The 23,122-nt window shown below is 49.9% G+C and overlaps 1 protein-coding gene across 1 annotated transcript in view; it reads left to right on the top strand.

Annotated features, from left to right (window-relative positions):
- LOC144720340 (SH3 and multiple ankyrin repeat domains protein 2-like) overlaps positions 1–23,122 on the top strand; it is a 142,083-nt gene that overhangs the window by 36,076 nt on the left and 82,885 nt on the right. The window contains 8 exon segments of the mRNA XM_078597034.1: positions 716–824; positions 1,303–1,454; positions 1,966–2,133; positions 5,950–6,066; positions 6,888–6,965; positions 8,921–8,987; positions 19,105–19,477; positions 20,571–20,701. Of these exon segments, the coding sequence (XP_078453160.1) occupies positions 716–824; positions 1,303–1,454; positions 1,966–2,133; positions 5,950–6,066; positions 6,888–6,965; positions 8,921–8,987; positions 19,105–19,477; positions 20,571–20,701 (1,195 nt within the window).

Genomic DNA, 23,122 nt, shown 5'->3' on the forward strand with positions numbered 1-23,122 from the left:
GGGGGGTCACGGGACCACACCCACGATTAATGAATAAAGAACGGTGGCCGGTTTGAAGCCAGTAAAATCAGAGGAGACCTCAAGGAGGGGCTTAGGGGAACTTCTGAATAGTTGTTGAGAGGTTGGGTAGAGAATTTGGGTACATAAAGGGTGTGTGTCGTGTGCTCGTGGCTGCGAGAGAGAGAGAGGGCTCGCTGTGGGTATCATCGTGTGAAGACCTGAATAAAATCCTTCGCAGAGGATTTCCGTCTTGTGGAGGAGGGGGGGGACCCCGTTCATATGTCTTTCTTCTATCTGGCAACGAAACTAACACCTTTTTACAAGGAGTCATGTTTGCATAGACCACAATACCTGCAGTCAAAAGGCGTCATCTGGTCCAACCTATGTGAGACTAGGCTCTAAGGAAAGCTGTCTTGGGTGTGGACCAATCAACTTCAAGGACAGTGCACATTTTCAGAGTTGTGTTTTTGTTTGCATTATGACTGCAGGTATTGTGGTCTATGCAAACATGCCTCCTTGTAAAAAAGTGTCAGTTTTGTTGCCAGATAGAAGGGTAAAAAAACAATTATCATATTTTTACTGGCAAATGAGGTTCCAATGATGTCCTACGCAGTCGGTGAGTGAGGAATGCGCCGAGCAAGCGGTGAATTGACACTCTCTGACGATGCCGCCGATGACGATTGATGACGACGACGATGAATCCCCCTCCCCGCAGGTCAATCAGAAGAAGTTCATGGAGTTGACTCTGCAGTTGGACACAGAGCATCTGGTCCCGATGCTCGATCGGGGGCTCGACCCAAACTTTCACGACTCGGAAAAGGGCGGTGAGTGGCGCTCGCCTCCTTCCCTCCCTGCTCACGCGGCGACCTTCAGCGTCGTTCCACCGCCGATGGTGAACGACGGCCAGTTGTTCGCCAGGTGTTCGCCAATGGAACACCTGGTGAACAACTGCCTATTGCACTCCTTTGCTGGATATATTGACTCTGAATTTCACTCTCTCCAGAGGCCCCTTGACCTGACGTCATAATGTTGCTGTTCCTCCGTGTGACATCGTCAGAGGTAGCTGTGTGATATCCACTTGCTTGTGAGAGTTTCGAATAAAATTACTTGTTTTAATGACATGACGCCAATGCGCGTGTTAAACATCTCCGATCACCTGCCACGCCTTTCACCACATTCAGTTGATCACGAAATTTCGCCTCCCCTTGCGGGACGGCTGTAACGCTGCTCACGGCGGCGCTCTCACGTGTCCGACCGGCTCGTTTACCGACGGGACTTTGTTTCGTGGAACTGGCCGGGCAGATTGTCCGTTGACGGCGGCCGCGCAGCTCGCCAACAGCACGGAGGTGGTGAAGGCACTGGTATGCGGAGGAGCGCACCTGGACTTCTGCGCTCGCGACGGCCTCACGGCACTGCACAAGGCGGCCCGAGCACGCAACCACCCCGTGCTGCAGGTCAGCCAACGTGGAAGAAGTGGCCGACAAAATGCCTCATTCGGGGGGGCGTCTTCGAGAGCCGCCTCTCTCCAGTGGAGGACCGTTTCCCACCAGCGGTGTCTTGAGCGAGTGATCTAATGAGCTGCACCTTTACATGACCTTTCATTGTAAAAAAATTAACCCGTAAAAACAAAGTTTTTCACTATAAATCCTTTATATGCGTGGCATCGGTTTTATTTTATTATTAATTTCTGTTTTTCTTTAGTAAGAGTTTCATTTTTATCACATTGGTATTTGAAATTAAATATGAAAATGTTTTTTTCCTAAAAAGTGGAAAATGTAGGAAAAAATTTTTCACGAAAATAAATTGTCACGCACAACGAGTCTGTGTGCAAAATGTCAGCTCGATTGGATCACGGGAAGTGGGTTGCACGGTCGTAAGCGCGCAATCAAGCAAGCAAGTGAACTTAATATAAAGGATTAAAAAAAAAAAAAATTGTTTCACCTTTATTTATTTTCCGCCTTGCAGACGCTGCTGGAGTTGGGACTGTCGCCCGACCTGAGGGACAGCCGGGGCCTGTCGGCGCTCTACTACAGCTGCGTGGCAGGCGGGGAGGCGCGCTCCTGCGAGACTCTGCTGTACGAGCGCGCACAAGTCGGCTGTGCCGACGACAACGGCTGGCAAGAAATCCACCAGGTGAGCTACGTGCACGCTCACCCGGACACTCAACATGTGAGCCGCGTGGACGCTCACTCTGATGCTCACCAGGTGAGCCGCGTGGACGCTCACTCTGATGCTCACCAGGTGAGCCATGCGCCGCTCACCCTGACGCTCACCAGGTGAGATGTGTGCACGCTCACTCTGACGCTCACCAGGTGAGCCGCGTGGACGCTCACTCTGATGCTCACCAGGTGAGATGTGTGCACGCTCACCTTAACGCTCACCAGGTGAGCCGTGGCTGCTCACCCTGACGCTCACCAGGTGAGATGTGTGCACGCTCACTCCGACGCTCACCAGGTGAGCTGCGTGGACGCTCACTCTGATGCTCACCAGGTGAGCCCGTGCGGTACTCGTGCGGACGCTCGCCACCGCCCGTGGTAATACAGGGAAGTATAAACGTTGGGAAGCACGCGTTTGCGCCGTATGTCATAGCAGTCGCGTTTTCCCATTGCTTGGAAAACACGACTAAAATTACGATAATCGCTACACAACTCTTTTTCAGAAGCGACCTGGCCGCAAATAATGGCTCAACAAAGTGGCTTATCATCACGTGGAAATTTATAGCAGCCAAATACTCTAAACGCACGTTTCACGCTTGAATGTTCCTCGACATAGTTTAACTTAAGTGCACGCACTGATCTTAACAGACTGTGCTCGTATTTTCGCCGATATACACAGCGTGGCTTGGACGTAGCCACTTTCGCTGACTCCCCGCAACCCGTGGACATTTGCCGTATTCGCTGGGTTCAGCTCTGCCCTCAGCCCCAGGATGCACTGGGACACGGCACGCCAGACGGTCGCCACTTGGTGGCACGACCGTCGTAACCTTGGCCGCTTTTGAGAACACTGCTCCGTGGTCGATCATTGTTGCTTTTCTCTTGTTGCACCGCTGTGTCTGCCGCCGTTTCTGAGTCTGGATTTTTAGTTTTCGGCCTTAAATACCTTTCTCACTCGGCTTATCTGTTTACACACTTGTACAATACTTACCCCCCTCCCCCTTATTTTCAACTGACACTTGGCGCAATAACCTTCGTAACTTTTTCGCGATGGCTCGGTTACGTTTTCGGTCGTTCGTGCTCTCACGGTCACGAGTGTGGCCAGAGTCGGTGGGTGGCGTAGAGGAATAGCGTCATTCACAATGAGCCTTTGGCAAATGCTTGCCCACAGTTTTTTTACACGGTCAAATGTTTTTCGCTCAAAACGTAACTGATCCTACAACTTATAACGTGTGGCCTTTGTAAAGCCACTGCCGGATGAAGGCCTCCCCAAGTCGCGTCAGTTTTGTAGGTTGTTTGACTGTACTTCACCGTGCTGGTCAGCGCAGGTTGGTGGAGTGGGGAGCCCAGGACTCTTCGGTTATCACTCGCTGCCAATGTTAGTCGTGTCTGGGAAATCAAACCCAGGTCACTGGTTTGATCTCGCAGAGCTATCACCGCTCCAAGGCGTCGGGAGTTTACAGGTGTGCTCGAACGGGGCATTGATTGTGGGATTCCACAGTCAATTACGTGCGGTTTTAACAAGAGCTTCGGGCGTATGCGAAATGTCAGAACGATGAGAAGGGGAGGAGGGCCTGCTAAGCCCATCACAGAAGAGTAATATTGAGTGCCAATTATGGTCACCGATTTCGCCGCGCCGATTGGCAGAGAACTTTTATTCATAGATTGTGTTCAAGACTCTGTGTGAGCCAGGCATGTCTAATGGATTTTATAACTCGATGTAATTGACAGCGAGGAAGCCATGCTTTCCGTTTAATTTTATTAGCCACTCTGCGAGAAGGGAGTAGGGGGCGGGGGGGTGGGGAAGCCTGCAAGTCTTTGTTGCTGATGGATCGTTAAAGACACACCGTGACCCATTTAACACTCTGGCACAATTCCTCTACGCATCGCGGTTACGCAATTGAGTTATCGCAAAAAAAAAAAATTTCGTGTAGAATGTGGGCTAAGCACGGATTAAGAAATTACACCACATGCAAATTACGACGTACACAAGCCTTTAAATCAAAGGTAATGTGATAACGTGACCAGTCGGCTTACAATGATATTTACAGCCTACTCGGACACGACCGACAACGATTCTAATTTGCCCACGATGTTGGCTGCCTTAATTTCAGTCTGTCCCAATTGGCCAACCGGAAGATATTTTTGCACCCGGCACATTGCATCCAGTATAGCTTTCGGTATGGCCGTGGGCTACTTGCTCACATTGCCAACTCCTCCGGTCTGCTCGTGACCTTGAAAATTTTCTTCGATAAAGTAAGCCCTGGGCAAACCACGTGCAGTATGCCCCTCGTTCTTGCTGTGGGCTACTTAGTCACGTGCCGCTGCCCTCCAGTCTACCAATGACCCGGAAATATTCGGCGGCAAATGAATCGCCGCTCGCCTTCGACGCCAAACGACAAGCCGGCGAGCGATTTGCTCCTCCTCCTTCCCCCCCCCCAGCGAGGCCGATAAATCGATTGAAGGATCACGACTCGTTGGCCCGTTCACGGGGAGGACGCGAGCTCAGACGCGAGCGGCCATGACGGAGCCGGGGAGACGAGCCAGCGCCCGGGCGATTGACCGATCCGTGCCGAGCCGTGACGGCAAAGCAGAGGCTGGCGCGCACCCGTGCTTAGAGTCGGCGAGATTGAACGCGCCTGGGAGTAATATTGTCTGTCTTGTGTCATTTGGCTCAGGGTGGAACTTGCCGTGCCATTTCTGGGACAGCTGGTATGGGGGGGGGGCATTGAGAGGCTGCAAAAGTGGAAAATTGGTTATTTTTTTTTAAGCTCAGCTGTGGTCAGAATTAACAGGCTATGACAGACTTAATGGCTCAGCTATTGGACTATGTGATTTAATATTTTCGCCCTTACAGTATTTGAATTTCAAATCTTGAAAACATTTCATCTCGGTTTTTTATTTTTTTTATAAAATATTTTTTTTTTCGCAGACACGCAGTCATTTTAAGTCAGTCATCTTCAACTTCAAGTTAATGCGAATGTCAGGAGGGCCTTCGTTTTCGAGCGATTCTTTGCTCAGTCACTTCCTGCGTGCTGCACAAAAGATTTGAATTTGTACTTCAACGTGAAAACGAAATAAATAAAAAATTCATGCTGCTGATTATAACCATATTTTGCACTTAAAAACGAGAATGGTTATCGAGCCGTCTCTTCTGGCTGCAGCAGCAGCAGCAGCAGCAACAGGCGAATGTAAATTATCATCGGGCGCAAAGTAGCACATGCAGACAAACGATTGATGGAAATAATGAAGTGAAAATTACGACAAAAAAAAAACTTGGCGGCGGGCAGATTGAGCCGCGGACAAGTCACGAAGCCGTGCACAAGCCCCGCCTGGACCACCACCCGAGCCCCCCCACACAGACGCTGATTTATACCGTGATGTGAAATGAATGAGGCAACGACATTTCTAATTTCTGCAGCCAGGGGAATCAAAGGAGGGGTGGGGGCCATTAGGGACGTAGGTGGAAGGGCAAAGAGGTCGGAAAATTAGTCGGTGTTGTCCGGATTGGCAGAGGAGAGGAGGGGAAAAGGCGTCACGCGGGGGACTCAGAGGGTGAGGCAATCAGCAGTGCAGACGCTTGGGGAAGAGGCAGAATTCTCGACCGCAGGGGCAGCAGAGGAGAAAGGGGGCGACCTCCCACAGTTTGGAAGTTGATTTCGAGTTTTTTTCTCTCTCGCACACCTCGCGTCCTAGACCTCCCCTCCCTTCGTTTCCCTCACCCCTTCCTTCTCGCCCCCCTCCCTTGTCCCCCCCCCCCACCACCCCCGCCCGCCCGCCCCGTGCGTGCGAGCAGACGTGCCGCCACGGCTATGTGCAGCACCTCGAGCTGCTGCTCTTCTACGGGGCCGACATGTCGGCGAGGAACGCGTCCGGGAACACCGCCCTGCACATCGCCGCCATCTACGACCAGGCGAGGCGCCTGGCCGGGCGGCGCGACGCCTCACCGGCATCGGTGCCGCAGAGGCAACGCGGGAGAGACGAGAGGCACATTTAGGCGTTCGCCTAGTCGCGGAGCCGTTATCTCCCAATGCGACAAGTTGCCTAGCTCCAGCACACGAGCTGATCTCATGGCTTCATCTCCACCGTGATTTTGTGTGTGTGTGTGTGTCCAGCTTTCACTGCCGCTCTGTAATTGGTCTCAACCGCCGGCTGTTATCCTTTTTAGCGATGGGCCCTACTCTAATCCACGCGTGTTCCTCTGTCTGCCTCGGTGTAATTCCATGCATTCATGTCTCCACGTTAGAAGCACAGAAACTACGCGTGAACGTGGTGTTTGTGAGTTGTGGGTCGGTAAATTTGGGGGAGACCCAAGGCCCGCTCTGATATCTCTCGCGACTGATGTTCGCCGTTGCCGGGAATTTGACTCCGGTTGATAGCCCAAATGCACTGATCATTGTGCCATCACGTCACCCAAAGCCTCTCATACTTATTAAAAATGTTGGTTATTTACAAATGTGTATATATATATTTTCCGCACCTCCGATTCGCGCAGTTGGCTACGTACGGTGCAAAAGAAGTTCAACATGCATACATATACTTACCAAACATTATCCAGGCAAAGTAAACAAGGCGTTTTCATGTTAGAACAAAAAAATATTTTTTTTACTTAAGTCATTTTATTTTAAGTCTGCGAAAGGTTCAACGGTGTCTTTAAACCCCGCGAAAAGTGCTGCCGTTGGCACTTTTGGCGACGGAGTCCTGACGCTTTCACTTTCGTCGTCGCACTTCCAGGAAAGCTGCACACAAGTGCTTCTCTTTCGCGGAGCCGACAAGGAGGTCAAGAACTTCAACAGCCAAAATCCCTTCCAGGCACGTGACCAAACCGCGATCGGCGTCCACTTACACCGGCGCTGACGTCGCAGCCGCCCCACTCCGTCGACCGCGCGCACCGCTCCGTCATCGCCGCTGGGCCGTGATTTTCGCGAATTGAAAAAACAAAAACCCTCCCCTGCATGTCCACAGGGATGATGCCGCGGCGTTAAGTCTTTCGCGCGCAGGCCAGGGTTGGACTTGCGATCCAAAGGTCGCCGCCGCCGCTTTGATCCCACCTCCTAACGAGGCAGTTGAAACAATGGTTGAAAATTTCTTGAATTCCACCCCCCACTCCCCGCCCCACAAATGGGGACACCATGGCAAGTTGACCGTCAGGTCCGCACGTGGTGGGTTAAAGTGTGGGTACACCCAACTCTTCCAAGACGTCTGGCCAGCGTCGAAGAGTAGACCATAAATGCCCTCTGGTGGAGGCGCCTGCCGTCAGCGGTGGCACGAGCACGCGGTAGCCGGGCTCCGCCTTGACCACCTTCATCTCTCTTGCGGTAGAGGCATCGGTGCCAAGATAGCGCCTACAAAGTAGAGCGCTGCGTCTGAATGTGTCGGCACAAGCGCCGCCGGACATTCACCTACCGTGCGAATCGTGGTGCTGCGCGCTGAACGTAATCTGCACATTTCTCATAAGCGGAAGATTAAAAGCAGGCCCCCCACTCTGTGACCGCGGGAAAGCGTCACAAACGACGAACCACGCCTCGTCGATTCGTGTGCCTCCCACACATTCAGAGGAGGTAGAGCAGCTGCCCACGACCTCACCCCAGAGGCCCCCGGATTGCCACAAGGACTGTGACACAAACTTCACTTAAAGCTTTCGTGACTGCAGGGATTCATATTCTTTGGGTCTTTCGGTAAAGTCACGTAGATAGGTTGAAAGAAAATAACAAAAAATAACAAAAAACTACGACGTTTCGATCACAACACAAGTAATCGCCATCCTTCTGATCCTCCTGATGACGATCGCTTGTGTTGTGATCAAAACGTAGTTTTTTTGTTATTTTCTTTCAACCTATCTATGTGACTTTACCGAAAGACCCAAAGAATGCGACGCAAACCTTTGACAACTTGCTGCTCCCCGACAATCAGTCCGCTATGCTGCAGAAAACCATACGGCAGAGAAGCAGCTGAAGCAGCTGCAGAAGAAGCAAAAAGGGGTTTTGTTATTGTTGGCCAATCTGATGAGAGATGGGATCGGGCGCTCACCTGAAACCGTACTGCTGGGGGATCTGCGCTGGCTGGAAGGCAGACATTATTGCTTCTGAGTTTGGGGTTTAGGGAATCCTGAAAGTACGCCTCCCGGCGAAATTGTATTTCGCAATATTATTCGTTTGTGTGTTCGCGTGTGTAATTTGTATATACTGGTGATGATGTTACATCAGTGAAAGAGCTGCAGGGATTGGGAGCTTGAATGTGTCTGAGTGGTGAGCTTCAATTCCTTTGTCAAGCCGCTGCTTCGCCACGCTGATCAGTGCGTGTCGCTGAGCGGCAGGCCTGGATCACTTCGGATGCCCCTCGTTGCTTGCTGATGTTAGCCGTGGCTGGTAATCTTACTCGGGTTTTTCTAAGTTCATAGCGCATCACGCTAAGCACTTTTCCGCCACCACGCCGTAATGATACCATCGTGAATAAAGAAACATTAGTGGCCTTCCCACGCATTCAATAAATACAGGCACGTGCTTACTTGTGCACCATTGCATTGCAAGTGATCATTTTGCAATACTAAGGGCACAAGCGATGCACCGGAGGGACCGTTGATTATTTTGGCTCTTTCATTCTCTTAACTTCTCAGGTCACAGTTAACGCTTGTTCGGGGCTTCAGATAAGAGATCTCAAGTGCTTAGTTACATTTATTTTAAGCTGCATTTACATAACTGCGGTGATTAAAATTGAGCTGTGTTTTGTGCATCTGCGTGGGTGTGTGCGCGTGTTTGTAATCCCAGGTGGCGATTGTGGCAGGGAATTTCGATCTGGCAGAAACAATTAAAGTGCACAAGAGCACCGACGTAGGTGAGTTTATCGCGTGGCGTTGGAGGAGGAGACGTGTGATGGGCTCGTCAACTCGCAGGCTTGCCCGTCTCATGAGCCGGCCCAAAAGCGTTGTTCAAAGAAGACGCCGGCATTATGCCCTGCCTGGCGGTGGCCGCTCGTTACGTGTCCCCCCTTCTCCGTGCACATGGCCTGGCTGAGCGTACGTGACTGCTTCAGACTATGCGGCGTGATGTCTTTTGGATTAAGCCCCGGCTGGAAATATGCACAACACTTTGCACAAGACTGGCATCTGCACGCTTGCAATTAATAGCGAAGTGACATTAAAATTGGCATTTTCTTTTTTTTTAAGTCCAATAAGCCTCCCGCTGCAGTATTAAGAATGTCTTCACTGTTGCATCCCGATATAATCGGTGGCTTTTGAACCTTCGATGACAGCATAGCCGGAATTAATCCTTACTCTGGGTGAGGGATTTAGTCCTCATTTATTTTCAATTCTGCTGGCGGTTGGCAGCTAAACAGCTCTGGTGGGGGTATTAGCAGCATGCAGGAGCCGGCTGGCCATGCGTTTTTATTGTTTGTTGCACAGAAATGCAAGCGGCTTGCTCTTGGCAAATCAGGACAACGGTGGATGGATGTTGGAACGGGCGAGCGGGCGGGCGGCCGGGCGGGCGGGTGGGCGTGTGGGTGGGTGAGCACGGTTGCTGGCGCTGGTGGTAAGGCTTGCGGGGTTGGGCACAAGTCACTGCAGCGATTCCAGAGAAAAACGAACTTGCGCAGGAATGGATCGGACGATACGTGGCGGCGGGGCGGGGAGGGGGGGGGGCCTGTGCCGGTAGTCGGGTGACAGCGAGGTTATCGGCAGATTGCGAACTGGAAGACGCTGAGATGGGACGCTCCCGGGCGTGAAAGGCGGGAGGGCGTGGCGGGGAAACCTGCCGGCCACGTGGACCGGACGTCGGGGACGGAGCTGCGTGATCGGGCTGAGAGATCAGCGTCTCTCCGAGTTTGTTTACGGGTACTGCGGCACCGGTGGCTCACCATGGCGGGGCTGCGCGGCACCGTCCGACCTTTTGGGGACGAGGTTATTTTTCTCCACGGGGGAGCGTGCGTCTGAGTGTCCGGCGCTGCGCTGACCATGGGCTGCCCGTGCTCCACGGACAGGAAAGGTTTGGCTGCAACTCGCACCGCGAAAACCCAGACGTTGCCGCGCTTACATTCCGTCCACTGCTCGATGGAGGCCTCTTCCAAATTTTCGCCATCTCTCGCAGCCTCGCGATGCGATAATCTCATAGAGGTGGAGCGCACGACGCTGTTTGATCAGTTTTGTGTAATACTTTCTGCAATTTCGATTTAAAGCTTTCGCGACTGCAGGGATTCATCTTCTTGGTTCTTTCGGTAAAGTCAGTGTCTTCAGACTTCAGACACGGTCTTTCCGACAGACCTGTTCTTCACCTGAGGACGGCTGCTTGCATTGTGGCCGAAACGTCGTGAGAATAATTTTATTATGTTTTATTTTTATTATTTTATTATTTCCCTTCTACGTGACTTTACCGAAAGAACCAAGAAGACTTTCTGCAATGTCGTGGGGTATATATTAGTTACCATTTTTCAAATCGGCGATCCGCCAAGGTTGGGGTTATTGATGGGGGTTAGTGTTAGGGAGGTTATGAAAATACGCATTGATAATAAATTGGTTAGAGGTCACTGCGGATACGATGGATGGGTGTCAGTCGTAGTTGACGATGAAAGTCCTTCATGCGCTCCTTCTGCCTTGAATTCATTGTAGTGGACGGCTCGCCGCACAGGTATGGCAGACCGCCAGTGGTTAGACTAACCAATAATTTCCTCTAGATTGGCCAGAGTACATTTGCGTTCGTTTTTGGGAGGAAATTGCATGGCGTGGGTGTTTGTACCCACCCGTGCAGCTTTGCTTGGCTTTTCTTGCCAAGCGACTTGGCACCGAAGCAGACGGCTGATACCCAAAGGGGGAATGGATGGCTAAAGCAGAGGAGGTCTCCTGATATCGTTTCGTTCAGAATGGTTTTATATTTTTAGTTTTTTACATACTTAATTTGGAGCTTTCATGACTGCAGGAATTACTCTTTGGTTCTTTCGGTAAAGTCACGTATAAAGAATGTAGTTTTTTATTTAATGCCACGAAAGCTGAAACCACTCTCTGTAAGAGCTTGGTCATTTCTTTAGAACTGCTTTTTGTATTTAGTTTATTGTCCTCCCCCCCCCCGCCCGCACCTCCGATGAGCACGGTTGGCTACGTATGGTGCGAATTAAGTTAAATATACGTAAATATACGTACGTATAATCAAATCAGGATTATACGTACATAGTCACAGGATCCTGCAAGCAATCCTTCCTTCTTGCGCGTGGGGGTTTCATTTGCATATTTCTGAATGTTTATTTCCATTAGATTTTTGTAAAACCGATCCAGGTGTCTCCTTTACCACCAGTGTGCCAAATGATATGTTTCGGCAATTTCGTCACGATGTAAAATCTACCTCCTGAGTGGAGATCACCTTTATTTTCTTTTCAGTGGCACGCACCGGCCATGCGCGCACACGCGCGTGCATTTATTTTTATTTTGCCGATGCTACAAACTTCGGAGGGCAGTCAACAAGATCGTGATCCTAATCGCCCCGCAGCATATGGCATTGGTTTCATCTTTGATTTAATTTGACAGCACTTTAAAATAAATTATTCTTCCGGGACCGCGGCGTGCAAGTTAAGCTGAGCTGTAAATAATCTCAGTCTTGGGTTCCCGAGACCAGTCCACAGTCTCGAGACTGGCTTGGGTACATTTCCCTGAGAACCTTGTCCGTGATCTTGGCCTCAGAGATGTGGCCTCGGTCAAAGACCCCGCTCAGAGGCACCTGCCTTGACACTGCCCTGAGCACTATGAGACCTCCTTTACCAGTGGCAAAATATAGTAGTAGGTTTTTACCCTTTAAACTGGTACAAAACTGACACCTTTATACAAGGCATCATGTGTGCAATAACCACAACACAAGCAGTCAAAATGCAAACAAAAAGAAACAACTCTGATGATGATAATGATATGCACGGTCCTTGAAGTTGATTGGTCCACACCCGAGACAGCTTTTCTTAGAGTCTAGTCTCCATTGGTGTTGGACCAGAAGACGCCAAAAGGCGTACAACTCAAAAACAGCGCACTATCAGAGTATTGAGAGCTCGGGGTAAGCATTTACACTATGAGACCTCCTTTACCAGTGGCAAAATATAGTAGTAGGTTTTTACCCTTCTGGTCCAACACCAATGGAGACTAGGCTCTAAGAAAAGCTGTCTCGGGTGTGGACCAATCAACTTCAAGGACAGTGCATATCATTATCAGAGTTGTTTCTTTTTGTTTGCATTTTGACTGCTTGTGTTGTAGTTATTGCAAACATGATGCCTTGTATAAAGGTGTCCGTTTTGTACTAGTTTGAAGGGTAAACACCTACTACTACTGCCCTGAGCCTCGAGGATGCGGCCATGACTGGCCTTGACGACCGGCCTCCACCGAAAGGCCGTGGCTTCGACTTGGCCTCGTGGCTCGGAGGCTCGATTATAATCGGCCTTGGACCCCGTGCGTCGGCGGCCTTGAGGTCTGCCGCTGAACAATAATCGGCGTTGCGCTTACTTGAACGTGACAAGAGGTGACCGAGCGGAGACTCTTTTTCTTCATGCGTCAGCTGATGGCCTGCCGCGGAAAGCCACGCGCGCGCACGCCTCGAGTTCCCGTAATCGGCTGTGACCAGGCCCCGTTCGGTGTTCAGAGGGGACGCGCGTTTGTATCGCCGCGAGTACTTTCCTCGCAGCCGCCGGAGTTGAACTGGGCGTAATTGGGGGATGATCCCTTCATTGCATTAATACGGAAAGCGGTTATTGTCGGTCCCCAGGTTCGTAACGAACTCTACTCGTCAAGTATGCTCAGAGGGTTCCTGATATATTACGGCACAATCGGGACCTTGCCACGAAGAAGAAGTAGAAGACGACAAAAATAAATCCATTAAGCGCTGAAAATTAATGTTGCTCGACAGAACACCCTCGCACAGTAATTATTTTGTGTTCATTGCTGATTCATTCACGGTACCGGGTGTGCATGTATTATGTATTTAAGGCTCAGCCAGGAAGCTTTCCACTGCGATATGCTGCGAGGGTTTAACGGGCTGTACCCCGCACCCACTAGAGCGTTGTTACCCAACGGGTCAAACATTCTCTGTAGATTGAATATTAAAGACCCAGCCAATGTTATTCACGAGGGCAATCGTTAGCGCTTCTTGCAGCGTGCACACGAGCAGAGTCTCACGTCCACGGCATGGACGTTATTTCTTGTCTGCAACATTCCTGAAATCGCCCGTTTCTTTTTTGCCGTCATCAGATCTCGCACGACTATCAGGGTTGAGCCTGGATAGTGCTCGGATGGGCGACCACATCGCATAAAAATGCTGCTGCCGTAGCCATCGTGGGGAGTAGACACGCACTGACCAGAGATCGCAAACGGGTTTGATTCCTTACCCGTACCCGGCCGTACCAGGGTCGCAAACGGGTACCCGTACCCGGCTGTACCCGTACCCTACCCGTACCCGGCCGGGTACGGGTAGGGTACGGGTATCGGGTACCTGATTGCGACCTCTGGGATGAAGCCATGTTGCAGGCGCGGGTGGGTTGATTCTAGGAACTTGAATTGTGAGAAGAGACAAGACGTTGGGAAATGAGTGACAAACGGTTACTCACCAGTGACTCATGGTCTACCCGTACCCGGCCGCACCAGGGTCGCAAACGGGTACCCGTACCCGGCCGGCCGTGGCACTGACCGGTGTGGTGAGAGTATGGCCAAATATCTCACAATCGGGAAGGTTCATCTTCTTGGTTTTTTCGGTAAAGTCACGTAGAAGGGAAGTAATAAAATAATAAAAATAAAACATAATAAAATAAAATAATTCTCACGACGTTTCGTCGTGAGACGTTTCGTCGTGAGAATTATTTTATTTTATTATGTTTTATTTTTATTATTTTATTACTTCCCTTCTACGTGACTTTACCAAAAGAACCAAGAAGATGAATCCCTGCAGTCACGAAAGCTTTAAATCGAAATGGGCAAGGTGTTGGAAGGCCCTCATCCAGCGGGGAATTGACAAACTCTCCGTGCATGTCTATGTGCATATTAATTGTGGTGACCTCATTCTGACTCCCACCGGTCACTCCAAAACAAGGGAGTCATTAGCATGAACATCATATGTACCATAGAGCAATGGGGAGCGGTGGTGCATTGGTTAGGACGCTGCTCTGTGAATGAACCTGGCGACCCCAGTCCACTTTCTGGCCACGGCCAAATGATATCCGAACTGGTCCTGGACCCTCTTGCGCCCCCGCCTCCCCCCCCCCCCCATGTGGTCAGCATGGTGAGGCTGGGGTAGAATCCCTGAGCAATGAATCTTCATGCGCGGTTGGTGCCGTCCATGAGAGGAGGGATACACCTCCAGTTGCTGTCGTCCGCGACAGAAGGGACATTTGTACAATTGCAACAGCCCACGGGAGAGCGATGTGTGGGCCGAGTTACTGTGCGATGCGTAATTGGGAGATTATTGCTCTCGCGGGAAGAGTGAATGAGCACAGATGTTGCGCGCATGCTGTACCGCATTCCCGTTTGGCCGGGCCGCATCATCATCATCGTCGTCGTCGGCGTTGTCGGCAAATGCCTGCGTCTTCACCGTCTAGAGCATGACGATGGCGGCGTGCGCGAGTGGAGAGCTACAAGACGTTGCCTTCGTGCACGGAGGCCGATCGCCAACCCACTTTTTGATGGTCAAGTTCACCCACCCACCCACCCCGCCCCCCCCCCCCCCCAAGTGACCTCAATAATTGAAATCTCTTAAATAACGGATGTGCCGCGTGAGATCTATTTTTGTTGAGCGCGTGTCATCTTCTTCATTTAAAATGCCGCGTCGTAACGAAGCGTGCGGTGGACATCGTACACCCCGGGAGCTCTGCCTGAGCCTGCAAGAAGCTTCGATTGATTATCAGCATGGATTGTGGTTTAACGATTTCTTTTTTTTTACGTCAGGCTTAATTGTTACTCCCGTAGAATGGTTATTTATTTATTATTTATTTAGACAGATACTTAAATATTTATGTTCGTACATTTATTTTGTTCTTGTTTTAGGTGAAAAAGTTATCGCATGCTGCGTGTGTGTGTGCGTGTGTGTGTGTGTGGGGAGCGGTAGTGTAGCGGTTAGCGCGCTGCGCTATGAACCTGGCGACCCGGGGTTCGATTCCCGCTCACGGCTAACACCATGTGACGATTGTCTGAACCGGTCCTGGGCCTCCCTTAGGTCGACTCAGCCTTAAATGAGTACCTGGTGCGGTGTGTAAGCATTGCCACTGGGGAGACAAAGGCGGTCGGGCGTGGTGCTGGCCACCCACCCCCTCGTGTACCGTTCCGGCCTTCATAGGTGCTCGCTAACAGCACTTGCCCCTACAGTCTGTTAAGGCTATACGGGGGATCTTTGTCTTTGATCGTTGTGTGTGTGTGTGTGCTCGTGTGGGGAACGGTAGTGGGGTGATGAACACGCGGCGTTACGAACCCGATGATCCAAGTTCGATACTCGCAACACGGCCAACACCAGTGACGATTATCTGAACTAGTACTGGGACTCCCCTATGTCGACTCAGCCTCAAATGAGTACCTGGTGCGGTGTGTAGTAACATCATCACTGGGGAGACAAAGGCGGCCGGGCGCAGTGCTGGCCACCCACCCCTTCGTGCGGCGTGTCAGCCTTCATAGGTGCTCGCTAACAGCACTTTATCCAACAGTCTGTTTAGGTTGTAAGGGTGATCTTTGTCTTTGCGGTACCAAAATTACTAGATGCTCGTGAACAGCAATTGCCCCACCAGTCCCTAATGCTATACTATACAGGGCATCTTTGTACTTGTGTGTACGTAGCGAGCAGTCGTGCTGCAGTGCTTTGCTCACTGTGCTCTGAACCCTTGTGACCTTGATTTTGATTCCCAACCATGGATATCCTTAGTTGTAAGTGACAACTCAACTATTTTTTGGCTGCTCCGAGGATGACCTTAAATAAGTTACCTTCAGCACTGGTGAGACAAAGATGGGCGTGCATAGTGCTGGCCATACCACCCCTCCGTGCGCCGTGCCAGCTGAATAGGTTCTCAAAGTCTTTATGGCTATGGTGCATCTTTGTATGTACGATGAACTTCTTTTTCATCGTACGTAGCCAACCGTGCTAATTGGAGGTGCGGGGAAGGACAACAAACTAAACACGAAAAGCAATGAGTTTTCGGGAAGAGCGTTCCAGACGGCCGCAGAAGCGCATCTGAAACCGTCTAGGTTGGATGTCAAGCCAAAAGCCGCTGCGAGGGTTGTGTGTGTGCGTAACCTGTGTGTGAAATATTAAACTTCTGGAGCATGATTCATTTTACTCGGAGCATCAGATTCTTCAGGAAATGAAACTCGCGTGGATCACGTGACCGGCACAATGCCCCTTTGCCGAATCTCGGCGTGGGTGTTTTTCTTGGTTTAAGCTATGCAAAGATGTGACCGTTTGACCACCGTGGTTTTGGGATACCTCCCGTACACCACGAGAACAGCATCGGAAATTGTAAACATACTTACAGGGCATCTGGTGATGCTGCGTTGGCGGCAGTGCACAAGCACACAAAATAGCAGCAAACTCAACACATTCGTCAATAATACCGTGGCGTCAGAGGGGAGAATTTATTCTTGGCAAAGTTTTGGGCTACGGCCTTTCTTCGTAGGGCATACAGTACATATTATGAGGGGTGTTAATTTGATCTGCACCCTGAAATGCTGTCCAAAGTTTCCTTCGATGGTTGGTAAAAAAAAATTAAACCACTGTATATTTTTTGCACAGAGTGCAGCAGAGTGGCAAAATGTAGGCCATGTTTTTGGTGCTGAGCGGCCGTTTTGTGCCTTGCACAGCCCTGATAACGGCAACATCAAGGAACACACGCGATCTTGCGACGATAGGAAATAATCCTGCATTTTCTCCTCAAACTGTCACAGCCGCAAGGACCCGTCGCTTACAAGGTCACAAAGTATCTTTTTGTATTCTTACGAATTTTTATTTTGCCTCGATACATTCATTATTTTTAGATTACAGCGTTTGAGCGAAGTACATTCACGCGTGATTGACGTTCGAATTAAAGATTTTAGTCCACTCGGTTTTTTTTATTTTGCTCAAATTTGCAGATGACAGCAGCCGCGTGGATTTTTATTGCATGGCAAAGCATCCAATGCTCGTGACTAATCTCCCAGGCGATGTTATTTATCTTACAAAATGATTAATCACGATTAATGATCCTTTACTGCCGTACGCTTTTGGTAGAGGCAGATTACTTAAATCGCATTCGATGCTGGATGTTTAATATTTCTTCTGGAGAATGAAACGTCCTTTTTTTATTTAACATCACCTGACAGTTGTGTGTGTCTTATAATTTATCTCCACCCATCAGATTTTGTTTCGTTTGCTAGCCACGCAATTCTTTGTAATGTCGCCTTTCACGAGTTTGAACTATGCGCGATTCCAAGAAAAAGTAGCATTCAAACATTTTGGCACGAGTCCACATTCCTCAAGAAGAAATAGATATGTGGTCGCGAATAGAATTGTCTTCTGGGAAATGGTTCATGACAAATGATTTTAAACTACGGTATATTTTAACGTTATTTTTGTATTCAGTCCATCTCCAAAATGATTATCGTCTCTGTGGTGTGCTCAAATGTAGGGCTGGTTTCGAGTACACCGCCATCTCTTCCCCCCCATCCTCCGGAATTGCTGTGATTTTTGGGTCATTGTTCAATTCAAGAGTTTAGTCATGTGCACAGTCTACGTTTATAATATTTCTTGTTGTCTCTTTCTTGTCCCGTCTCATTCGTGCCATCAGCCTAGATGTAACGTTTTCGTAAAATTTGCATGCACGTAAACTCGCGCGCGCGAATCGATTTTAACCAAATAATCAATCCATTGTTACATGGTCACTCAGTTATTACAGCAGCTGGTGTTCTCTTTCGAAAAAAAAATTTAAAACAATAATAATAATAATACTACATTGCAGCTCTTTGTAGAATGATGACCTCACCATACCGTGGTCGTGGGGGTGTTAATGTTAGCCATGGCTGGAGAGCTGGACAAGCCCTGGGTACACCATGCCTATTGTTAAGTGGAGATGTGCAGATTAGTGAAAGGGGGGCATCCAGAACCGGCGCAGATGTCACTCGCCGCCGATTGTATTCGCGGCTGGAAATCAAACTCTGGTGGCTGGGTTCGCAGTGCGATAGCAATCACAGGAGAACCCCTCTTAACGACGGTGATTGTTTCCACGAAATCGGCCGTTGAGTGATTTGAGCGAGTACAGGAAGTACACGTTAAAGACTTAATTCGTTCCGATAGCATCGGAAGTTAAACCCCCTTTTTCACCCAAAAAACGTGCTTTACAATATTTAAACAACGGATATTAATACATAAAAATACTAACGACATTATAAACACATAATATTAAAATAAACATGGTTAATCAATGCAATAAATAATATTAGCTGGACATACAACAGCCCGCCATTAACAAGGGAACGGTCGGTAAGCGAACACAATGGGCTCTATGGAGGCACTACACTACTATACACTACGCTACTATACACTACACTATACACTACTATACACTACATTATACACTACTATACACTACACTAATATACACTACTATACACTACACTATACACTACACTATACACTACACTATACACTACACATTGGGCTCTATGGAGGTCCATCGTGAAGCGATTAGTCGTTTACAGGGGTGCTCGTTGAGGGGGGCTTCTAGTGTATCCGATTGGTCCACCCCTTCCAAAACAAAACTTTGCGTCCATCGTATCATACCTGGCTGGCACGGTGGTGCAGTGATCCAAGCACCCGGCTAAACACCCAGCACCCCTGAGTTTTGATTCCCGGCGGTGCCCACCCACCATCAGCGGCGAGCAATATCCGAACCGGTCCTTGTTACCCACCGGCCCGCGTAGACCGGCGCGCGGTGAAGAGTTGCGACACGCGATCGACCCAGAACGCATTTTGTCTTCCCGCCCCAGTGCCGTTCAACGAAGCTCCCCCGTACTCGGACCGACGGCGCCGGTTCAGCATCCAGCCGACGGCGATGGCGGCGGCGGCGGCGATGGCGGTGACGGCTAGCACGGAGCGCCGCCTGCTTCGGTCCAGCAGCGAGAAAGCGGGGCGCGTGACCGCCCGGCACGCCGCCGACGTGCCGGCGGGCGTCGCCACCGCCTCGGCGCAGGCCTCCACGGCCCACTTCAGCTGCCCGTGGCCCGAGGCGCGGACCGAGTGGCCGCGGACGTCGAGCGAGCCGCGGCGGGGGCAGTCGGAACAGGAGGAGACGCTGAGGGGCGGCTCCCTGGACGCGGAGCAGAGCAACTACGGCTCGTCGCGCACCCTGGACAGACCCAGGTCGGGCGGCAGGCACGGGCGAGGGCCCGGTGGGGATCTGCGAGCGTGCAAACGACGCACTCGGCTCGGCGTTCTTTGGTCAAGTCAAGTTGTTTTTGGTTGCAGGGAGCCATCTTCTTGGTTCTTTCGGTAAAGTCACATAGAAGGGAAATAATAAAACAATAAAAATATAAAACAATGAAAATTATTTTTCGATTTGAAGCTTTCGTGACTGCAGGGATTCATCTTCTTGGTTCTTTCGGTAAAGTCATCACGTAGAAGGGAAATAGTAAAATAATAAAAATAAAACATAATAAAATAAAATAATTCTCACGACGTTTCAGCCACAAAGCAAGCAGCCGTCCTCAGGTGAAGAACAGGTCTGTCGGAAATACAGGTTTGTGGCCGAAACGTCGTGAGAATGATTTAGTTATGTTTTATTTTTATTATTTTATTATTTCCCTTCTACGTGACTTTACCGTAAGAACCAAGAAGATTATTTTTGGTTAACACGTTGGCGCCGTTCTGGCAAAAAAAGATCTGTCCCGCCAAAGTGCCATCGCAGCATTGACACACGTAAACTTGAAAATAAACAATACTATACGGTAAAAAATAAAGAAATAAAAGCCAGTTGTGGCTGATTTTCTGGCCATCCTTGGCTCCTTGACAGTCACCAATGTGCTGTCAGTTTTTTTCCGAATAGGCACATGAAAAATGTATCTGTGTGCGCATAATGAAACAAGCTGTTACAAACTGAACGACCAAGTCTGGCCGCAATGTTTCTGTTTAGACTTCTTTGTCTATCCACTGCTGGATGAGGGCCTGCCTCTCACGCAGCAGTGTCGGTCACAAGAGAGGTACAGTGCAAAGTTGATTTGCTGTACTGCCTTTTTCCTGCCCACAGCAGCATATCTGTGCGTGTGTAACTGTAGCTGCGTGAGTGTCAATTTGAATAAGGTGCTCACAAAACAGCACTTGCCCTCAGCAGTCACTCGGGATAACCGGGAGATTTTTACCTTTGCGTGTGTGCGGGTGTGTGCGTGTGTGTGGGTGTGTGTGTGCGTGGGTGTGTGTTTGCGTGTGTGTGTGCAATTCTTTTTTATTCTGGCCACAGATCGTGTCCCAAGCAAAGCTGCCAGCGCAACTTGGACAACGCCCTGCCAGGCCGCGCGTATGCCGTTCAGCAGGCCTATCGGCCCCGGCGGGGCGGAGAAATCCCTCTCGCCATGGGAGACTTGGTTCACGGTTTGTCCTTCTCACTCTTGTCGCAGGCATTGTTGTCGAGGCGTCACTCGTTAATGAAATTTATGAAAACAAACAAATGCGTGCGCGCGCAACGCTTAAACGTTCAAATTGCGCATGATAGATTCTTGGCAACAGAGTTTTTTTTTTTTGGGTGCCGTCGCGTAAATATATAAATGTGTCGTTAAACCCGCCGCCACCCGACACAGCCAATCAGTAAGGTTTGTCACGGAAACAAAACGTGCCAATTAGTTACGAGTACAGCAACACCGGTGTGTTGGAGAGTAAACCCACAACATCTACAATTCGAGTCACGACGTCTCGCCGGTAATTACAACCAGCATCATCAGGCAAAAAACAGAATTGATAAATGAGTCGTTTTGTTAACGTTTGCTCCGCCCGTGTAGCCGTCGCGCGATGTCGCGCTCTTCGGTGATGCGATCGGCGCATTAAGGATGAGCGCCAGGTCTGCGTTCGAAGTGGGCGATGCCCTTGCAATGTTGTCTCCCCAGTGGTGCTGTTTACACACTGCACCAGGTACTCATTTGAGGCTGAGTCGATCTAGGGGATGCCCATGACCGATACAAATATTTGCCACTGGTGTTGGTCGTGAGCGGGAACCAAACTCGGGTCACTAGGTTCGTAGTGCAGCGCGCTAACCGCTGCACTACCTCTCCCCATTATTGTGCCATCATTATCACACACACTCATATGTGTCCATGTGATCCCCATGTAGCCTTTAACAGAATGTTGGGGGGAAGTGCTGATGGCGAGCAACTTTTGAAGACCGACATAGCATACAAGGAAGTGGGTGGCCAGCAACACCCTCTTAGTTTCTTATCGACACACCGCACCAGATACTTATTTAAGGCTGAGCCGGCCTAGACGAGGCCCAGGACTGGTTCAGATATTCACAACCAATATTGGACATGAGCGGGAGTTGAACGCAGGCCGCCGGGCCTGTAGCTCAGTGTGCTAACCACTAAACTATCGCTCCCGGAAACACATGTATGCAAAGACACATACGGACAGGCAATATGTGCGAGCAGCCTGAGTGAGCAGTCCTGATATCGATATGTACCAGGGTATGTCAACTTCCCGCCCGTGCATCAGTCCAAGGAGAAAGGAGGAAAAAAAAACTTGAAAAAAATGTGCTTTTGTTTGCCTTGAGCATGATAAGCGCCATCGTCTTTGAATTTGCAATTCATATTGGGTCATAATTAATGTGCGTGGTTTATTTATTCAAAATGAGTAAACCTGGCATAATTGGCACTGGGAATTATTTTCTTTCGCCTCTGTAGCCGTGATCCCACACGCCCTGGGGTCTGGAGTCACGCGCAGACGCAACTGTCGCTGCGCTCTTCCAACCGAACTGCACGGGCCAAGAGCTCGCATTCGTCAGGGCAATGTGACAGTTATTATTCAGACGCTCATGGCCTATTGATTATGGTGATCGGCGTCCGATGCTAACGCATTTGCGCTCGCTCGTGAGCGCGATGCAGACGAAGCACAGCGATTGCGCCGGCGGCTGCGTCCGGAGGAGGTGCTCGTGGAAGACAGTTTGAGTCGAAGCGAGGGGATGTGTGTGTGTATTGTACGTTGAACTTCTTTCGCACCGTACGTAGCCAACCGTGCTAATCGGTGGTGCAGGGGAAGGACAACGAAATGCAGTTCTAAGGAAATGAGTTTTCAATCAAGATTTAAAGGTGCTTTGCTCCAGTGGCTTCCTCTTATCAGTAGGAAGAGCGTTCCAGACGGCCGCAGAAGCACATCTGAAAGCGAGCGATGCGGTGGCCGTCTTTGTTCGATGGCTTAGCCAAAAGCCGCTGCGAGGATGACCGGAGTTCGCATGATGGTTTACGCTCCGTGTTGTGAGGCAGTCTCCCCAGAGCAGTTGCAGGAAGTACTGACAGCAGTGTCACGCACTTTAATGACTGCTCCAGGGAATTTTGCACTCACCGAACGGGGATGCGAGTTGGGCGAGAGGGAGATGCGAGCATTTGATAATTAAATAACTGGCATGTGCATGAATAAATAAATATATTCACAGTTTTGGACGTTCCAAGCAGGCTTCCATTGCGGTGTTAGCTTTTGTTGTTTGCAAATAGACCGCTACATATGACTTTATGGACCTAATTAGTGATCAAGGATTTATCCAATTCTGAATTAATTTTCCGACAGGGACGATATTTATCAACAGCCGTTTTGCCGCTGCAGCTACCTGGACATTGCTGTTTTGAAACCTGCCGAACATTCCACTTTATTTTGCAGACACGCAGAAAGGGGGAATCCTGTCTGGTATGGATTTTTCTTGGAAAATAACCGTGGGCCAAAAACAAGTAAAAACCTCTCTGATTCTGCGGGTTCGGATCGTTGTGCCGAAGGAGATGCGTCAGCAAGGCCCCCCCTCTGTGCCGACGCTGC

Source organism: Lampetra planeri, chromosome 8, assembly GCF_965212315.1.
Source record: "Lampetra planeri chromosome 8, kcLamPlan1.2.h2, whole genome shotgun sequence".
Lineage (NCBI taxonomy): Eukaryota > Metazoa > Chordata > Hyperoartia > Petromyzontiformes > Petromyzontidae > Lampetra > Lampetra planeri.